Source organism: Abrus precatorius, unplaced genomic scaffold, assembly GCF_003935025.1.
Source record: "Abrus precatorius isolate BTA unplaced genomic scaffold, Abrus_2018 Scaffold7, whole genome shotgun sequence".
Taxonomy (NCBI): Eukaryota; Viridiplantae; Streptophyta; class Magnoliopsida; order Fabales; family Fabaceae; genus Abrus; species Abrus precatorius.
Window position 1 is genome coordinate 29736935 of NW_020874417.1, and position 21626 is coordinate 29758560.

At 26.4% G+C, this 21626-nt stretch overlaps 2 protein-coding genes across 3 annotated transcripts; one reads left to right on the forward strand and one right to left on the reverse strand.

Annotated features, from left to right (window-relative positions):
- Positions 1 to 665: 665 nt before the first annotated feature.
- Positions 666 to 4452, reverse strand: LOC113872298 (coiled-coil domain-containing protein 130). 2 transcript variants are annotated; one of them, XM_027509746.1, is made up of 7 exons: positions 4333 to 4452; positions 3745 to 3807; positions 3579 to 3658; positions 2971 to 3079; positions 2392 to 2551; positions 1507 to 1670; positions 666 to 1354 (listed from the first exon to the last, which is right to left on the reverse strand). In XM_027509746.1, the coding sequence occupies exons 1-7, from the start codon at positions 4333 to 4335 to the stop codon at positions 995 to 997; spliced, it is 939 nt and encodes a 312-aa protein (XP_027365547.1). In that variant the 5' UTR covers positions 4336 to 4452; the 3' UTR covers positions 666 to 994. The 2 variants fall into 2 exon arrangements, with proteins under 2 accessions (XP_027365547.1, XP_027365546.1); XM_027509745.1 differs by having other exon boundaries at positions 3579 to 3807; positions 4333 to 4448.
- A 2860-nt stretch (positions 4453 to 7312) lies between these two features.
- Positions 7313 to 7704, forward strand: LOC113872299 (CLAVATA3/ESR (CLE)-related protein 12). Its single transcript, XM_027509747.1, has one exon. The coding sequence runs from the start codon at positions 7369 to 7371 to the stop codon at positions 7702 to 7704; it is 336 nt and encodes a 111-aa protein (XP_027365548.1). The 5' UTR covers positions 7313 to 7368.
- Positions 7705 to 21626: the final 13922 nt, after the last annotated feature.

Genomic DNA, 21626 nt, shown 5'->3' on the forward strand with positions numbered 1-21626 from the left:
CCTTTCTTCCCTTTTAAATATATTAACTAAATACATTATTTACAAAAAAAACCTTTTTTTTTCACTTTCTCATTTCTTTCTTTCCTTTCAATCTAACATTATGCATAGAAAAGTTGGGGGTGGGATCAAGATGAAGCTTGGGCTCTGTAAAGTACTCAGATGATTTGTATTGCAGTATCTTACCATTACAGTTCAGAACCAAGCAACTTCTTAGCTGTGGGCTTTTAAGTTGGGTTTCTGTTTTCCCGAAGCCTTTCTAGTTGGAAAACCAAATAACTTCTTCATCTTCTCTCTAACATTTCCATTCTAATAATGTTGCCATCATTAGTGCCATCATGTCTCAATTGCTATTGCAGGAGGGATAAATAAAATTAGTTTCAACAGGAGTTACAGCTCGTCCAAGTATCAATGTGCGATTTAAGTTTTCATTGCCAGCAAAACAGAATATCCTGAATCCGGTGTTACTGTTTGCTCGGTTACTGTTCATTCCGAATAGAATTAAGAATATTTGTGCAAGGAAAATAACATTTGCACACCCATATGGGTATATATAGAACTCACATTAGCGGATAGAGAAGAAGAAAAATAAAATAAATAAGATGGGACATAAGTGATAAGTATAAATGAAGAAAAAATGAAACAAAGGAAAGATTAAAGATTAATTGTAGGAAATATAAAGTATAAAAAAATCAAGGTTGTTGGGGGTATCTTGATGGCACAGTCAGTCATTGAGAAAGAAAGGAGGCTTTTCCTTGTCTTTAATTTTTACACCCATTCTTACAAAGAAATAAACTAAAATTCAACTCGTGGGACCAGAAAGTTTACTTCCTTCACACATTCTAAAAGACACTATACAATGCATAATCATAATAAAACGCTATGCTTCCATCTTAAAGCTTATTAAGCAATTTCTATTAACAAGCTCCAGCACCAACTTTGGGAATGTATTCAAAATCACTGGTGAGTGAACAACACCGCTGACATTTTTCTGCTTCTAACGTCTTACATTCATTGAAGCTCCTTTTTGCCTGCTTGACAAAACAGCACCCTGTGACAATGATGATGGTTTGAATCCCCCAACCAGTAGCCTAGATGCTCCGCCTGCAGAAATTTTTCTTCGTTTAGACTCTAGTTCCAGCCTTCTCTTATCAGACATGGATGAGGCAGATAACCCTGGGAAGATGGAACCAGCATTGATCATTGCCCGCTTGTCCTTCCTATTTTTCTCAAACTTAGTTGAAAACTTCACATTTGCAGCAGTTGCAGCATCTTGTTCTGAAGCTGGAAGCAGTCGAATGCCAAGGCCTCTTTTCCTGGAAGCAGTTTCTTCTTCAGCAACTCTCTTCTTTTGATTCTGAGAAAATGGAAAAGAATTATTCTTTGTTGTGCCAAGATGAAAATATCAAGTAAAAAATGAAGGGAAAAAAAAAGCTATTAAAAGGGGAAAAAATGGAGAAACAAATGAATGATAAAACCAGAGCAAATTTCATGAGCTAAGTAACATACTCTAAGTTGGGCCCTGAGGCTCTTATTTAGGGCATAGTCATCTGAATGTCTGGCATCAGATAGTCGCTGGAGACGGACAATTACTGGTTCAGCTTCCTTCTTTTTCTTCAAATCTTCCTCCTGGTGTTCAAGGCGGTAAAATGGATCAGCAAGCTTCCCTCTCTCTGTAATGCAGAAATTATAATATGAAGCAGGTTAGCTAGTATTGGGATTAGGGGATCAGTTGCTACATGTTAATGACAGCTGTAATGCTGATAAAGGTACAGCGTTGAACTTGTTAAAAGGGCAATTTGCCAAGAGGGCTGTTCTTTGAGGTATATTACATTCCCATAAATGACATTCCTACGAATACTCTAACCAGGTATGTCATTACTGGGTAAATTCATAAACATGTTTGGTTAGAATTTAATATTTCATGGAATATTTTTCAAAATTTAAATGATATTGAGAGGAAAAGGTGGGAGGGGGAAAGGAATTTATTAATTGGGTTATATACTTATATGGTAACTTCCAATTTTCTCATGGGAAGGCAACATACCCACACCTCACCCATGGGAATAAAATTGTGGGGAAAAAAAAGAAGTAATGTCTCCTTCCTGGAAATCAATAATGCCCAGAAATGCTTTTTAAAACTTGTGCTTAACATGGAAATGCCACATTCCTGAGTTAATTTTCCCAGGAATAATTTCACAAACCTTAAAACAAACACAACCGCCAAGTTCACAGAAAACACCTAAAGGACCCAATGGTTTAATGGCTTGCTCTCCCTGCTTTAATAACAAAATTGCACGATGCAATTTCATGTTCCAAGCTATCTGGAGCAAATGTGCTCCTAATTAATAAAGGAGGAAATGCTAACAAACGAATTACTTCCTAAATGCATACCTTCATCAGCTGGTAATTCAAAAGTTTCTGCATCCTCAACATCAAAATCCTCTGTTTTTTTCTGAGCACCACTGATGATCACATACTCACAGTTCTTTGGATCAGTCTGGATGATGATCTCATGTTTACAGCATGCAGCCTTCATGGTAAAGCTCCATATCTGAAGGAATCCAGAGATAAAATTGTTAATTAGTATATATACTACTGAAGCTAGATTGAGCCGTTTTATTTATATTAGTTCAAAGATATTATAGCACATAAACACTTGAAAGTATGATGGTACTGGTATAGGACATGGACACCATTTTCAGAGTATAGTTGTATAGAGTATCACTAACGAAGATACCATATCAAAAAGTTTTAAAATATGTGGCACCATAAGGTTGATGATAGTGTAAAACTCTGCAGTCACTGAATCAGAATTAATTTCTATATATATCGTGAAAAAAGTGGTTGCATGAGTGATCAAGTGCAACAATTCTTGCTTGTTTCCAAACAATTAATGGAAAATTAATACAACAATCTTGGCTACAGTAACTGTCATAAACATTAGATGGTTTTGCAGCAACTTCAACATACCTTTGTGGAGTAGTAATTCCCAACTTGTTTTTTCTCTGCATTGAATCGAACACCCTTTGCAATCATAGAATTACATCCTCCACACCATATATTAAAAGGCATCTCAAACCTGAAAGCATGTCCATTTGATAACAAGCAATTAAAAGTTAAAATAAAAATAAATATTGTATCCTAAGCTATACAATATAAGCCACAATGGAAAGAGGAGGCAAATGAAGAGTAATTTTACAAGCGTAGATATACATAAGCTTATTTAAAGCACACATTCAAAGAAACAAACCAAATTCACAACTTCAAGTAAGACCATGTCCCAGCACATGTATCAAATAAATTATGGACAGTTCAATCATATGGGGTCATTTGAATATAGTCATCAATCATAATACATATCAACAAACTAGTCTTTCAGATATTATACACTGGAACTAGCTTATGACTCTTCTAGGTACAAAATGGACATCAATAACTTTAAAAGGTCATCATTCTCATTGTTTCATCTTCCCTATTATAGAGGTCCTAGAATAAAGAACTTGCTGTAGGAGATCCATCATTCAAGATAAATTACGACTAAAATGATTTAATGGCCTGCTGTGAAAGTGAATCATTACCTTATAATCAAGATACCCTGATCTATCTTCCTTGCTCTCTCTCTCAAGGCATGCTGGCCGTGAAACTTGTTTAGAGAACCCTGACAGGAAAAAAAAAAAAAAACAGTGTAAGACCTATGATAGAAAAAAAAAAATATTAGAACTGATTGCATGTAAGAAAACATACCTGACTTGGGTCCCATTCTGGGGGATAGTAAAAATTGTCTGCTCTAGCAGCTGCAAGGGAAGACTGCAGAAATGCAAACAGTGCAAGTTCAGTGCGTTGGAAAACCAACTAACAAATACCAAATAACATACAAGTTTCAAAACTTTTTTCTTTTAGAATAAAAAATAATAATAATAAAACTATAGCGTACAAATCCATAAGTACCCAGCTAAAATACATGCACCAAACATGAAGTTCAGAATTCAAAGCAATTGCGCAAAAGGAAAACAAACCATTAAAGAGTAAATATGAGAAAAAATATAGTTCTAGTTCTATTGAACGCAAATTTGTAGACTCCTGAATTGAAAGATGCAATATGTTTCAAGTTTTAGGGACTGAATTGATAACAATTATCTTTAGAAGACTAAAATAGCGCTTCACTCTAAAATCAAACCCCACAGAACAAAAATTCTACGGTTACGATCGCTATGCAACACAACAAACAGAAGCACAGAATATTCACGGCAAAGAAACATAAACCGAAACCCTAATCATAATCAAAATCATACAACAAAATGGGAAAATAAAAAGGTAAAGTAGAATTCGCACCATTTAATTTATCGTTCTTCGAAACTTGAAAATGATTTTTTCCTGCACAGTTGGTGAATCGTGAAGTTGTTCGACGAAGATCTCTCTCTCCCTGGTTCGGAAAATTGGTTTGATCCTAATGAAAAGAGAAAACCGGGTTGAGGGGGTTTAATTGGATCTGCCTTGCGGATCGGGTTATTAGACTCAGTCTGTAAGGCCCAAAAATAGTTGATCCCATAAACTAATGAGCCCAAACACTACACAGTCCAACCGTGGACACCACATAAAGGTTGGACTTTTCCAATCATGTTGTTGCGTTATCAACTTGCAATGGATTGTTCATCAAATAAATAAATAAATAACTTTACAGCACCAAAAAATCACACTTCTATTTATCTCTTTCCCTTAGACAAATAATAATAATAATAATAATAATAATAATAATAATAATAAAGCAATGAAATAATTGGAAAAAAAATAAAAAAACAAAGAAAATATAAAAAAATGGGAACAATCGAAAATAATAATAATAATAGATGTTAGATGATAATTCAACTAATGTAAGTGATTGCACACTATATTAATTTTTGAGCATTGTTAAATAGTCCAAAGTCTTTCAGCACGAAAGTCTTAAAAAATAAAAAAAATATCAATTAAAACAAGCGTCTGTGTAAATGGAAGGAAAATAAAATATTATTAAAAAATTAATTACTAATCAAATTTAGTAATGATGCAATACAAATTTTCCTTCTTACTAAAAAGCATTTTTATTAAATTTTCTTTACGAGCAATGCTATACAGTTCTTGTGACAAAAGTCGCATGAGTTTACGTGTTAATAGGTTATTAAAAGATATTAAATTAAAAAACAAGTAAGGTCATTGATGGAAATTATTAGTGTTTATTGTATATGCAATTTTTGCATATAAAAATTTGTAAAAAAAAAAAAAATACTATTTAATATTTTTGTATAATTAAATAATTTTTCAAAATAATCAAAGTATTTCCTTTATGAATTAAAATTATTTACCTTTTAAAGTTATTTTAACCTTTTAAAAATTCAACGAATCATAAAAAATGTATATTTAAAAATACATTACTGTCATTTACCTTGTCGCTAATTTATTAGTAACATGAGAAAGATTAAAATACTAACTAGTGTTCTAAAATTACTCATTAAAAATAAAAGATACACTTTTATCAAAAATGCATAATACTTTACAGTATCAACATATGAACATTTTAATTTTTAATACAAAATTATTTATTAATTTTTAAACCAATACACTAAAATATTGATTACTAGGAACTTTTTAAAAAATATTAACAGTGCATTTTTTTAACACATTGTAAATACACTTTTACAATTACTTTTTCTATTTTATTTTTGTTTTATCGTTTAAGAGATAACCAATTACTACACGAAAATAGTTTTCTTTAACAAAAATATAAAATCAACAATAATAAGTAATTTCAATATTTTTTTGTAATTTTATTGTAAAAAAAATATTTTAGTTAATTTATGAAACAAATTGAATTCAAAATACTTTTTTACTTAACATAACTAAATAAAAAAATATTTGAACTAATTATAATAATAATTAATTATAAATACAATCAATTATTAATATAATCCAAGGAGACACTTAATACTTGGATTTAAATATGTAACCCTTTGAAATGACGGTATGTACATATTTGGTTTAGTAAGTAGCTTCAATTAGTGAATTTCAGTACGAGAATCAATTCCTCTAAATACAACACACTGATATGGAAGTAAATCTTTAAGATTACTCAAAAAGCACTTGAGTGAAACAATGAATACTCTGCATACAAACTTACCCCAAGAGTTTGTGATATAAACTAACTAAATTAAAAGTACCAGCAAAATTAAATTCTTCTTGCTTCTCCCCCTTTTCTATCATAATTAGAGGTTCAACTTACCTTTCAACTACTACAAATTCATGTTAAAAATCATTTTCAATAAAAAATTATACTTATTGGGTTATTAAATAAGGGTAATCGGTATAGTGGTTTTCTACTTTGAGTGCTTAATTCCTTCTCCTTAATAAGGAAATCCTCTGCATTAATATCCAGAATGTAAGAAGGAAAATAAAATAAAGAGAAAAATATAGAATAAATATAATAAATACAAGAACAAAAGAAATTTAAAAAAATAGTTATAGTCTCTCTTCCAAAATCCACTTTTTTTTTATGTATATTTTCTTAGATATTATATTATGGGCGAGTCTGTTATCACTTGAAATATTTTTGTCAATCCCGTTTAATATATTTTTTAAATATTTTTTATTAATTAAAATAATGATAAAAATGTTTAAAAAAATTATTATACGATAATTGATAATAAATATATGGAAGCGGCAAATGACACTTTCTTACTTTGTCCTTTCACCTTTTGGTAACAGTTAAGATTGCATTCTCTCCTACCTTTGTCAAATAGTTCTTAGATTGCTTTGCCGATAGAAAATATGGATTGCACATTCCCCACCCTTTTATTAAGTTGCAATACACTCAAAACCAGCGCGGATCTTTCCTTGCACCCAATCATCTCTATTATTTTAATTTAACTTTTTCTTTTTTCCCCTACACTTAACAGGAGAAACTAAGAGAGAAAGTGATCTTATATTCATTTTTCCAATGCATCTAAGATATTCAAGAGAATAATAATAGGTATAATCATACATAATTCCAGCTTTGACAATTGTCATTATGATCCTAAAAGTTTTTTTATTCCTTTATTTCTAAGGAACTTTCATTGGGGAAAGTGTCTACTTCTCAATCCCATATCCCTCAGACCCTCACTCTCATTGAAAATAAACCATAAAAAAGGTACTCCAAACTATCAGGTTCCATGAAAAGGCCAATTCACACACATTTCAACACTCCCCTTAGCATTTCCCATCTTAAACCCTGATCCACCAAATCCAACTTGTCAAAACTCCATCTTCTAAATTCCCCTCTATCTTAAGACTTTCCTCCACATTGTTCCTGCTCCATGCTTCCCCTTCTCACCCTTTGCCATCTCCTTCTCTTCCATCATGGCCTTCAAAATCTCTCAACTAGTTCACATTCTTCTATGCCTCTCCCTTCTATTCTTACTCTTTCATGAGTATTACAATCTCAAGTCCAAGATCAACAAGAAACACATCACACAACCTGGTCACTCAATACCCTCTCATCACCCTTTTATGAGCAGGAAAGTTCTAGCTAGCAAATTTGACTTCACTCCTTTCTTTAAGCATCATCATCAGCATTATAAACACCCTCCACCGGGTGTTTCAGTGCAGCATGATCCTCCAGACACTGAGATTGATCCACGTTATGGGGTTGAGAAGCGTCGTGTGCCAACTGGTCCAAACCCATTACACCATTGATGGTAACCATAAAGGGTTTGAAATGAGACCACAAAAGGAAATGGTTAGTAGTTGAGGTTTGATATATAATGATAACCCTATTGATGCTGCTAAATATTTTTTTTGTTTTGATAATTAACTTTCTTTCTCCTTTTTTTCCCCCTCTTTCTTGGCCTGCTTTTTGATATTGAAACCAGAATCAGAATTGACCATCTTATTGTGTATAATATATTATATGATTTTGCCAGCTTGAGATTGTACATGTACATTAAGTCCATTTGTTTGATTTACACAAAGTGAGTACTATTCATCTTCTAGTTTTCGGGGTTTTTCTTGGTGATTACCATGATTTGCTAATTTCGTCAACGTAAAGATTCATGGATTGAAAGTTTAAAAGGAATTGAAATAAATAAATAAATCATTTTGATATGTAGGCTAATGATCTTTCTTAAAGAAAAACATGAGTAGCTGAGACGGCACGGCACACATTGGAGAGATTTTAGTTGGGGCCATAATAATGATATATAATATGACGCGTTTGGTTAGCATCAAAGCATAATTTCTCTCTGAAGAGTGAAGATTAATAAATGCACCTTGCCACTGCACGTGATCATAGCCCTGGTGGTTGAAAATGGGAAGTGAAGGTTTTTCTCACACCTTGAATTAATTCAATCAAATCTTTATATTTAATCACTTTCTCTCCCTCTAAAAAACAATTAAACGGAAAAAGTAATTGCCAATTACAAGAAAATATATTGCCACTTAACTTTTTTATTAAGTTATCGACAAGCACCTTATGCATATTCATATCTATAGTAGGAAGCCACCATCATACTTTTGCATTCGTTTGGCTATTTTTTTTCTTCCCAAAGTGTTCATCATTTACCCAACCCAGATTGTATTCTTTCAAACTTTATAGCAATTTGTAGTTAGATTATGAATATATAACTCCTAGACTGTTTATTCTTAATTTATTTTCCTTATTACCCCCTTATGGAGACCATTATGAAGATACCCGGAAATAAAAACCAACCATATATTTATTTTGCTGTTAAATGAAATGCTGAAAACTCTGCATTTTCATTCCGACTTTTCGTATTCGTTTACTTTGAATATTTATATTGTTCCACTGATTATCGATGGTGGACAAATATATCTATTAGTGATATGTATTTAACCTTAATTTGACTTGGATTTTTATTGATTTGTAAACTAATTTGGATAAACTAAAAAATAAAATAAAATCAATAAACCTATGATTACTGATCGACGAGAAAATATATCACAAACGACATCAGTATGGATATCATAATTGTAAAATAAAATTGAAGTGCCAAATTCGCATAGAGCTAAATACAATAGATCCAACTAACACAATCCCTAGTACTTATGATTCATATATAGGTTATAAACTTTTTTTATTTTTATTCGAGCATGACACCACCTTCTTTTTGCATTAAACTACTGGTATTTTAAAATTGCACTATGACTTTTTTTGGAGCGGTCAACGCACTATGTCTAAGATGAATCGACCCAAATGAGCTCATTTAAGGGTGACTTTCTAACATTTTTTGTGCTTACGATACCCGAACTTAAATATTAAAAATAATAATAAATAAAGAAATAGGTTTTTTTAATTATTTGGACTAATAGATATTGAATCATTGATATGAAATAAGCATACATGAATTTACAAACGTACGTCGTGGAGTTCAGAAAATAATTAATTTAACAAAAATGTGTATTAGTTTCCTTTTGAAACGTACACGGCTGACCAATATTATGGGCAGATAATAACAATACTAATAATAAGAAGTAGTGCATGTATATATATAGAATAACGTGGATAAATAATAATTGGAACCGTCAATAATTGGTTTCCTATAACATAAACACCCGAATAACCTTCATGGATTTGTAGGATTCATATTAATTCTTCTGTTAATAATTATGAACTACACACTAGCTAGTCATTACAATATTTTAAATTTTAAATTTTAAATTTTAAATATATTTTTAATTATTATAAATATAATTAAATTAATTTTTAATTTTTAATTTTTAATCTATTTTGTTAATTATGATCTTTATAAGTTTAAAACTTTTAAAAACGAGCTCTATTATTATTTTAAGATAACATGGTATACATTTACGAAGATAAATAGTGTAACCTAAATAAATTTCATATTATCGATAAGTAATAACTATTAATTTTTAAAAGATTTATATTTATAAAATTAAAAGTTCATATTTTTAAAAAGAATTAATTTTATTTTATTTAATCATATTTAATTTACATATACTAGAAGTATATTTTACTCATTTCAAAGGCAACAAGGGGCATAACAAATGATGGGTTGGGGTCCGCATTTAGCACTTAACATTACTTTATACGTGTGTGTTGTTACTGAGGCAAGCAATTTCTTTGGTCTCTTTAAATGAAGGTGTGACTATGAGATAATGATACCAAGATCTATGCTCCATCATCATTTTCACAAGAATTTAGAGGTTGTGTCTCAGCACATATATTTAGCAACGTTTTCTTTTAAATAAATATTATTTATTTTCAATGATTATTCTCTTAAAAAGCTGATAAAAGTATAATGACTTCTTCAAAAAAAAAAAAATGATTAAAACACTCATTTTTGCTTACTAGGGTCATGTCTGCTAACTGCTGGCAACTCTCTGCAAGAACTCGGAGTTAATTAGAGGGGATATTTTAGTTTAGAGAAAGGGATACATGCATGTACTATAGTTACGAAGTCTCGGAAATCAAACGAATGATCAGTGCCGAAATGTTTTGCATGATTCCAACAATAAAAAATTAATTTAAATACAATAACTACGTAAAAAAATATACTAACATCTAATTATAAATTATCATGTCAATAAAGTTTATAATATTTATAATAATTAATTCAAAAATTATAGTTACAGTATTTTTTAATTAGTTGATAGTATAAAATATCTATAATAATAAAACCTCAAAAATTAAACTCTAAAAAGAATCCACTCAGTCAGCGCTTTTAGATTTTAATATATTTATTTTAAAAAATTAAAATTATTTCATATTATAGAATAATATTTCAAAAAAATTAATAAAAAACTTAAGTTACATGATAAAATCATTTTTTTTCTATTATATTTTTAGCCACTTGGTTTATCTTACAAATTTTATATAATTAGATTGTCCCTTCTTTTAGACGCGTAACTGCAATGAAGAGACTCTAATTGGTAGAATGTAAAATTACTTTGAAAATATAAATATAATTCTTAAATCTAACGCTCAAATATCAATTCTTACAAAATAGAAGTTAAATATTTTTACTTATCTTAAATAATAAGAATTGATTTTGAAAAAGTTAGAAGTTATCAATTGAGCAAGAGTAAGAAAGCATCAGTTTTCAACTAATATAAAAGTAGTTATATTGTTAAAAAATTAAAAATTATAGAATTGTTCGTTTTAAAACTATTTATACATTAATGTGACAACGTGTCATTTTTTTAACCAATAATTAAGTACATTTTTAATTTCCAAACATTAATATTAGTTCGATTTTTATATTTAAAAAATATTTTTTAGTCTATATAATTTTTTAAAAATATTTTAATCTCCACTACCGACATTGCGCTAAAGCACTTGTTCTGCAAGGTGTAATTATTTGGACAGATAATTAATATATTGAATTGACCAAAATTAAATAAAAGAAAATTATAAGGACTAAAATTAAAATAAAATAAAATTATAAGAATAAAAAAAATTATAAAATTATAAGGACAAAAGGTAAAACTTTTCAGATATAGATATCGAAATTAAAATCAAGATAAATTAGAGAAATTATATATACCAGCTCGTTAACTAATTAATATAATAAATATAAAGAGGCATAATTAGGATTAGATTTGGCAGAACGAGAAGAAGATTTCCTTTTCATTTTCTTTTTGAAGTGGTGCAATCGGATATTGATGCAAGTAATTCATTATGATAAGGGACAAGAAAAGGCAGTGATACTTGATGTACATAATGCAGCAAATTCTGAACGTGTGAATCACGCTTTTGATAAAATATATACAATTTATGTTTTTGATTTGACGTTTGTTTAGAGAAATATTGAGGTATTAATCTATTTTTCTAAATATGAAATCATACTCATTAAAAAAGGAAAGACTTGCAGATTATTTCAAGATAAGAAATATTATTATCATACTCTTTAATACATATTTTTTAAATTTATTTTTAATTATTAGTTAAAATTTATTAAGAATTATGTTAGTTTCATTCTTTTTAGTCCAAAATTAATATTTTTTATCATATTTTTAAAATTTTAATATATTTTAGTTAATATTAAAAATATATGTTAAAAACTATATTGCTAACAATTTTTTCATCACAAAATTTATGATCTCAAAGTTTAGAGAAACTAAAAAGGGGTTGGAGGAGAAGAACTATCTATATGATATTAGCAGAAATATAGCACACTGGCTTACATTATTCTATCCCATTTTCCAACTCCCCATTTGAAAAGAAAGTCTTAAATAATTAGCATGCAAAGATAATTCCTCTATTGGCTTTATTTTTATTGATTAAAAGCGAATAAAGCATGGAATATAGTGATTCCATGAATAAGAGTTTTTCATTTCAAGTTACGTGAGGTCGAACTTGTTATTCAAATCTTCTCCTCACTTCACCGTCCAAACTAGCTTCGGGTGTCCATAAAATTAGACTCAATTTGTCAAAATAATTTTCATTAATTGTGAAAAATAATAACCGCTGTCTTTATTGAATTTAAAAAGCAACATTCATATTTTTATCATAACTTAAATCAACGTTTTTTTTATTTTCAAATTGTAAAAGAAATAAATGACCATTTTTCAAGATTGTACATTGACGTTACATATATAGAATAAACATATAAATATAGAGGCCATGATGCTGGTTTTCATGTGTAAAATCATCGCAAGCTACTATTTAGGCTGACAATTACTGAATTGCGTTGACAAGAAAACAATTAACAATTATACTATTATGTATCCAAAAAGATAGACAAAGGCTTAATCTATCTGATATATCCATGTGAATGTGATCTCAAATGAAATATTAATCGAAAAATATATAATAGCGTAGGATATACACATTTTATGTTAATGTACATGGCCAACCACCAGTTACTTCTAAAAGGCTTTAAGGAAAAGAAAACTAGTGGTGTCTTTTCTCTAAGGCTTTTAAATTGTACAAATAAAAAGGGTTTGCCGACTGTCCCAATTCGCATAGAGCATAATTGTTTTCATTTACTTTTTAATCAGCTACGTCGTTGTCAAAATATACCCAATGTTTTTTGGGTAAAATATAATATAATGCTGTACTTTTAGTTTAGAGACATGAACACTTGCAATGGATCCAAAGCCATTGCAACCAAATATATAGCTGTTGCAATTGATGGAGGCAAAATGTTTGATTGCAATTCGTACATAATAACTACCCAGACAGAGAAAGAGAATGTGGTGAAAGAGAATGTGGTGCATGCAAATGAAAGGTCACCTAATGAAAAAGGTTACCTAAACTTGTAAGTCCCACCATGCTCCAATCGTACGAGATTCTGATATATTACGAAATCCACCCTCTAGTGCTAAGTTTATTAACATGTTTAATTTTTATTACTATGATGTCATATTCAATTGCAAAATTTAAATATGAAAAATCATTAATTTGTTAATGATTATTGGCATAGATTCGATGCTTACTTCGAAACTCATTTTAGAACCTAAAGAGATGATGATGGGGGGTTCGATTAATGAAAGCTTGCTTGTACAAATTAATCTCATGCGAAGAAATGTTCACAGTTAATCTCTGCTTATTATTGTAACCAAATATGATGATTGGCACTTAGCTTCACATCCTTGTCTTTCCTGTTGTCCAAAAGTATATTGTAAGTTTTGCATCTGTTTATTCGAATTCGATCCTTTGCAGTCAAATCTCCTTTCAGCATTTTAACAGCAAAAAATAAAAAATAAAAAATATATTACATGTCAATTTGTTTAATATAATTTTTTATTGACCAATCATTGCTATTCAATATAAAAATCAATAGTTATTTTTTCTCTTTGGAGAGAAGTTAGACAAAATTTTGATAAAAATAATGCATTTTGTCTTGATAATTACCGTCTAATGAACTTACAACATTAAGAATAATGGAATTCCATTACGGTGGAAGAATCAGGTTGGTCATTTGAAGCTACGAGCTAATTGTAAGGACTAAGGAGTCTTAGCTTGCATAGTTAAATTTGTTAAAAGTTTCTTTAATGATTAAAGATATAATAATACAAACCTTTTATTAAGAATTATATTAAAGTAGGTTAAAATAGTAATATAAATATATTACTAAAATTTTTACTTTAAATATTTTAATCCTTAAAACGCTTAATATTTGTCTATTTCAAAAGAATAACTTTATAGAACATAACAAACTATTATAATTTTAATATGAGTCCAATTTAAAAGTGAGGGAGATTATTTGATATAAGTTTGAAAGATATTTTATTTAAAATGCTTGAAGAATTTTTTTAGAATAAGACCCTTTATTTTATACTCTTTAATATATTATTAAATTATTAATATGAAAATTTCTATCTTAACATAGATTTACAATTTTTTTAAATCCTTAAAATACTTAATACGTCTATTTTAAAAGAATAACTTTACAGACCTAACAAAGTGTTATGATTTTAATATCTGTCTGATTTAACCGTGAAGAAGAATGTTTCAACTATAAATTTGATAGATTTTTTTATCTAAAATATTTTTGAATATTTTAAAATAAAATCTCTCTTACTTATATACCTTTAATATATTACTAATCCACCAATATAAAAATTTATATCTTTAACATAAACTTACATTTTTTTAATTATTTGTTTGTTTTGTTTTTTCTAATCTAAACTTGTAACTTCAAGTTTTTTTATGGACTTCTAAATTTTTCTTTTCTATTTGAGTTTGAACTTCTTCTCTTCTTTTTTTTATCTTGAATTTCTTTTAAAGTTAGGGGTCTAATCATTCATCCTTTTTATCTTTTTATTTTTATTTATTTTGATTTTTTGATATTGGCTCTAATATCATTTAAAAATTTTAAATATTGGTTTGTCTAATATATATTTGAGTTATAATTTTGAAAGTCTTTCTCTTAAAATTTCTTAGACAATTTTAAAATAAGATTATCTAATTTATATACACTACAACGTGTTACTAACTTAGATTTTATATCTCAACACAAAATTTCAAGTTATTTAAAAGAAAATTTGTTTAAAAGTTTATAAGAGTTTGAGACAAAGTCAAATTTGTAAACACAAGAAATGGGGTCAATGGTTCAAATTTATTATCAAATATTAACACTTTGTTAATTTTAATCTTTGATAATTAATTAAAAAGATATTAACATAAATGTTTAGAATTAATTTTAAACATTTAAAATCGGCAAATGATTATTAAAAAATAATTCTATAAAATAATATAGAAATAAATATAATTTAATAAAAAGTTATTACTTTTTAATATTTAAAATCAGTCTTAATCAATGGTTAATATTAATAAAATCAAATAATATTTAGTTACATGCACATAAAAAATAATTTGCTTCATTCTAAAAAAGTTTCAATACTCAAGGCCTATTAAATCTTAAAGAATGAAGGACTCTTGGTAATATATTATTTAATGGATTTTTAAATTATTTTCCATTTTAAACAACTTATCATATCATAAATAAGGTTTATTAAAATAGAATGTGATTCTAATCATTTTTAATACATTTTTGTTAATAATAAACAAATTATAGACGTGAGTTATTAGAATTTTTAAAAAAAATGTAAATTGTTGCTTTAATTTCTTAATAATTTTTGGATTTACAATCATGCGTCCCTAACATTAAACAAAATTATAACAACATAAAAATTAAGGAGAAATGTGTATGTTAACAAAGACGGTTCAAATTATTACATTGTAAAATAAATCAAGTGTAATTTGCTTTGTATGTTATGACAAGCATGCAATGTCTTAAGCCACTGAGCAAGCTTCACAAAATGCCACTTTGAAAGAAAAATCTAATTAATAAATAATTAAAAATTAAAAAATATTACTACTACACTCCTCTTTTTAAAAAAATTACTAGATATGTCTGACGTTTGTCTGTGATACAAAGAGGAGTTTGTTAATATACATTATATTTTTATTTATAAATTATAAATTAATAATTATGTAATAAATGTTTAAAATAATAATGGGTATTATACATTTATATGTTTTTATAAAATATTTATATTTAAAGACTGGAGCCAAATTCTCATTTTCTTCAAAATTATTTCTTTATTAATTTTATGAATATTTAACCATTAGACTAAAACTAAGAAGCTGGAGCCATAAGTTGATCGATTCTTTTGCTTGATTTACCAACAATATACAAAAAAATTCTTTGTAACTAATATATATTGCTTATTTATCCATGTCGAGTAACATGCAAACGTGAATGAAAATTTGGAATAAAAGTGAAGGAAAGAACTTAAAAAAAAAAAAGAGTTAATATAAAAAAATTAGTTTAGAATACTTAGATTTTTAAAAAATTATAAATTCTTTCCTTTTGTCGAAAAGCTTTCAAATAATAATAATTATATTAATTTTCACCTCTTTCTTTCTTTTTATTTTTTTTTCAAAATTCAACTCCAAACAAATATTAATAATATTATACCCTGGGTTTGGAATAAACTATTCCAAGGTACGTTAGATAGATTTTTAGTTTGTCAGATGCTTCAAGTAATGCAATCCAAACTTCTAAAATTATTACTCTTGAAGGAGTTAGTCTGGTGAATGCATAAAATAATAAAGAACAGATCTTTATGTTGAATTCAAAAATTAATTATTTAACATTATATTTTTTAACTTAAAATAAAAACTTATGTTAAAAGTTGAATAAAAATTATTATTGGGTTAAATTTAATTAAATTTAAAGAAAAATGTTAAATAATAAAATTCTATATTAATATATTAGTGATATATATATATATATATATGTATATAAGAATTATAAATATAAATTGTTAATTTTTTAAAATTAAATAAAACTTTCAAACTTAAGTTTACTCTATTATTCACTCTTAGATTACATCCACACGTAAATTTTAATCATTTGTTTGTTTGTTTGATGTTTAATTTATTTTCCTTTCCACTGTGGTGTGTTCCATGGATATTTTGTCTCATTATTTCAAAAATTTTGAAGAATGTTTTTATGTACTGTTGACTTCGAATAAAGAGTCAAGATGTTTCTATATTAGTTAATTCATACTTGAATTTTATTTCCATGTCAACACAAATAATTTAATATTGTTTTCTCTTCTAACTTAACTATTTTATTCTTAAATCATTTTACATTTAATTTTTCTAAAAATATTATTTTATTTTAAGACATTTCAAACAATTAATTTTATTATATATTATCACTTTTGTTATTTGACTAACCTTTTTTTTCCTCTATCTACAGTTACATTTCCAGACCCTCATCTTATTATTTATTCTTTAATCCCTCTCATAATATATATATATATATAATATCTCCTCCTCATTTCATGCAATTAATGATGTTATTAATTATTTCAAACAAAATATAACATTAATGATTATTTAAGGTAATTTATTATAGAAGAGGAATTCATGAATATTTTATGATTTTATAAAAAATGTAATTTATTTTAATAAAATTTTAGTATGATTTATTAAAATAAGTTACTTTTAATTTGTCTCAATAAATTTTAACGTTAATTTATATGAAGGCCTAATTAAAAATATAAAAAATTTATAAAAAAAATATTTTATTTTGCATAAGTTATTTTTAATTTATTTAATAAAATTTTTATATATTTTTTCAAAATAAATTATTTTAATTTATTTTAATAAATTTTATTGTTAAATGTATCGTAGAAATTATCATTTAAAAATAATTTATATAATTGAATAAAAATTTAAACAAATTATATATCTAAAGACTTCTTAAATTATAATATAAAAAAATTATTAAATAAATACTTAATTAAGAAATATATACAAATGTACTTATAAAAAAAAAAAAAACTTTAATAAACATTGTTTATTTTTATTATTTTTTAATCTATATGCTAGTCATATTCAAACTGTGTTTCATTATTATCTTGATTCAAAATGACATTTATTATGAAAGAGATAGTCATAAAATTTTGACATAAATATATTTTATTTTAAAAATATATATTTAATCATTTTTTGACACTGTTTAATAATTTTAAATGTAAAAATTTGTCTAACATGAGAAAGTAAAACTATATTAACTTTCCTTTTTCCACTAACAACTGTCACATAGTCTCCAACCACTACCATATAAACCCAACTTGTGTATATAAATACTGTTCAGTTCACAACATCACTCCCATTTTACTGATTTCTAAAAGCTTTTGGATTTCATCTGAAACAGATGAATGGTCTAAGTTGTTTCAGCAACCATTTGGGCACATCCAAAGCAATTTTCATCCATGTCACTTGCATCGTACCAGTTTGTGCAAAGCATGAATATGATGGCAGTGTGTCGGAACATAGCCAAGCTGCCTCTAATCAAAACACAAATGTTCCCAATTTGTCACTTCACACCCCAAAAAGGATTATAAAGAAAATCAGCAAAGCTACCATCCCATATATGTGCATCAAACCAAAGCAGCAAAGAGAGGAGTTGTCACCAACCTCAAACAAAATCATAAGGAAAATCAGCAAGGTAATTCAAAGCATGAAAACAAAGAAGAAAGAGGATGACAAATGTTTGTGGAAGAAGACCATATTGATGGGTGAGAAGTGCCAACCACTCCAATTCCCAGGTGTTATTTTTTATGATGGTAAAGGGAATCAGCTTCTGGAGCCACCAAGGTCACCAAGATCTAGTTTTTTCCTTTGGTCAACTTTTGTCCAAAAAAGAGGAGAAGAAATTGAAATGTAGTTCAAGTGTTTCACTAAAATTCTCTAGCACAAGTGGACTACCATCTTTTGTTCTGAATCATAATTTAGAGTTGTTTTAATATAAATAAAAAAGGCTCTGTTTTATGTATAATACTCTTCAAGTGATTTCTCTATTTGGCTTTGTTTGGAATATGCATGAGATCCACAACTTCCTTAATCTCAACCATTTTGCTGGAAATTGAGAAAAAACTGTGTTTTTGTCAATTCCACTAATTTGTTCAACAATTTTCCTTTTTCTTCCATTTTTTAATATTAAATAACTTTAAAATATCCTTATTTTCTCTTTACTTGCTTTCTATTCAATTTTTTTATTCTATCTATTTTTTTCTCAGGTAAAATAAAGAATTAATGTAAGAAAGTCCTAGTGTGAAATTTTTATACCCATCAAGGAAATGATACATGTTTACACGTCATACCATTGGTCAATCCTACCGTTCCATTGACTGTCTCATCAGATTCTATTTACACTGTCACAAAAATGGACGTTTTCACTTTTCAGAAAGAAAATCTTCACTTAGTCAAATGGTTATTCAAATTTAAAAAAAATAAATAAATTGAAAGAGTACTATTAATGCCTCACCAGACTCACCTCTAACCTATGTAAATTATAAATTGTGGACCCTTGAATCAAGTCAAATGGTTTGATTAAGATGTAAACTATAAATTGTGAGTATGCAGAAAAAGTATAAAATTGCACATAAATATATTATGTAACTCTTTAAATATGTAATATCTCCTACACTTTAATAATATTATTTTGTTTTTTTTACTATCATTTTATAATATTAATGGATAATTAATGTTTTATTTACAAATTAACTTTGAATAATTAATGCTTATTTGATAGAAAACAATAAAAAATATATTAATTAACAAAAATGGATCTAATAGGAAGTTAAGTAATATTTTTATAAAATTTAAAATATTAATTATTTTTGGAAAAGAGTTAATAATATACTTTTTATTACACTCTCGAATTATTTATTATTGATTACATTTTATTAAAAATATAAAATTACGTGTCAAACTTGTTAAATTAGAGAGTAATTTGTATAATTTTATAATTTTTAATAAATTTTAGTTTATAAATAATATATTAAAAACAGACTGTTAGAGAATATATTATTAAAATATTTTTTCTTAATTCTTATGCAAAACGGTAAAGGTCAAAGGAAAAGTGTGGCACGTTAATTACTGTATCAAAAATGCAAGTTAAATTTTAGAAAGAGAAAATAATAAAGAGATAAAGTTTAAAAATAATATAAATTTAAAAAATCCCTTTTAAAAATTAAATGTCAGTTTTAAAATATTATAGTTTATTCATTAGAAAATTGATGCATTAATAGCTTTTTTTTAATTTTGTTTTTGTCTATTAAATTTTCTTTTTTCTATTAAATCAAATGAGATACAATAAACTAGAAGAAAAAATAAGATAGAATGTTGGTAATATTTTAAATATTTAAATGAAACAATAATTTACCCGAATGTGTTGGTTTTAAAAAAATTGTAAAGAAATGTTATTACGAGAAGAAATTCCTTTTTAGCAAAAACTATATTCATTAATTTCATCTTCAAACGAAGATTAGGGAATTTTTTATTCTATTTTATTTCATGTTTACGTTGAAACTTGAAACCGATTCAACGCACAATTAATTCAACACTTTACTAATATTTATCTTCAATAATACACACACACATGATAAGTTCGAATAATATTTACTAATTAATTTATGTATTTAGTAATTATTATTATCTAATTTATAAGTATGCATTAGTTGATGATAAAATAATTTATATATTATCTAATGAATAAGTTACAGGGTATGCAATCTCCATTAAATAAGTTTTATTGGAACTTGTAATATTTAAATGTTAATTTATAAAAAAATAATTTAAATAATTTTTAATATTTAAAATTTAATTATTAATATTTTTATTATTAAATTTTAATTAATTTTCACTTACACAAGATAACTTTAGTTATTTAATATATTTTAACTAATTCTGTAGCTAAATTCACTAAATAACTTTAATTCAATAAGCTTACATGCTATGCTGAAATAATCATTTTTCTTATAAGACAAAACTTAAGTAAAATAGCATAAGTGTTTTTAGAATTATTCTACAATTAAAATTGAAGTTTTACTTCAATAATTTATAACATTAAATATAAATATTTTATTAAAATAAACCTTTAATTTTAATTGATAAACAATGTAAATAATACTTAAAAAACAATAGATAATTTTTTTTCTTTTTATATTTAATACATTTTAATAATGATATTTAAGTAGAGCTGTTAATATGAGTTATAATTTTACTTAATTCATTATACAATTTTATTTCTTGTAAACTCTTTTATTAATAATTTTATTTCTAAATCTTAATATATAATAAAAATGTGGGTTAGATCAAGATTAAATGTGAGTTAGTTCATATTTTTTTAGAGAATAATTAATAATTATTATATCCTTGTTTTTAGTAAAAAAATGTATAAAATTATAATTTTTAATTTTTTACACGTGCACATAATAATAATAATAATAATAATAATAATAATAATTATTATTATTATTATTATTATTATTATTATTATTTTATTTATGAATACAATGTAAAGTAAGTTTCTTTGGTACATTATAATGTGAATGTTTGTGATTGATTAGCTAGGAAATAAGGTGTCAAAAGTTAACATATTTATTGAACATGTGATGTTACTACACAAACTAAATATGATTTAAAAAGAAAAAAGTTTTTAATATTTTTATAATTTTATAAAAATAAATTTAAAAATAATAATATAAAAATATTGTAACATAAGATTTTTTATGGTTAATATTTGAATAACATTATAAAATAATATGCTGAAAAAAAATATTCATAAGCTTATATAAATGAAATTTTTTATAATTTAATAAATATCAAT

Bases quoted from the DNA above. Each gene is read 5' to 3' on its own strand.
- LOC113872298 (XM_027509745.1), bottom strand. From the start codon at position 3,760: ATGGGACCCAAGTCAGGTATGTTTTCTTACATGCAATCAGTTCTAATA. The intron at 2,552-2,970 runs GTATGTTGAAGT...GGATTCCTTCAG, and splicing joins GGAATTACTACTCCACAAAG to ATATGGAGCTTTACCATGAA. The intron at 1,355-1,506 runs GTATGTTACTTA...CCATTTTCTCAG, and splicing joins GCCTCAGGGCCCAACTTAGA to AATCAAAAGAAGAGAGTTGC.
- LOC113872299 (XM_027509747.1), top strand. From the start codon at position 7,369: ATGGCCTTCAAAATCTCTCAACTAGTTCACATTCTTCTATGCCTCTCC.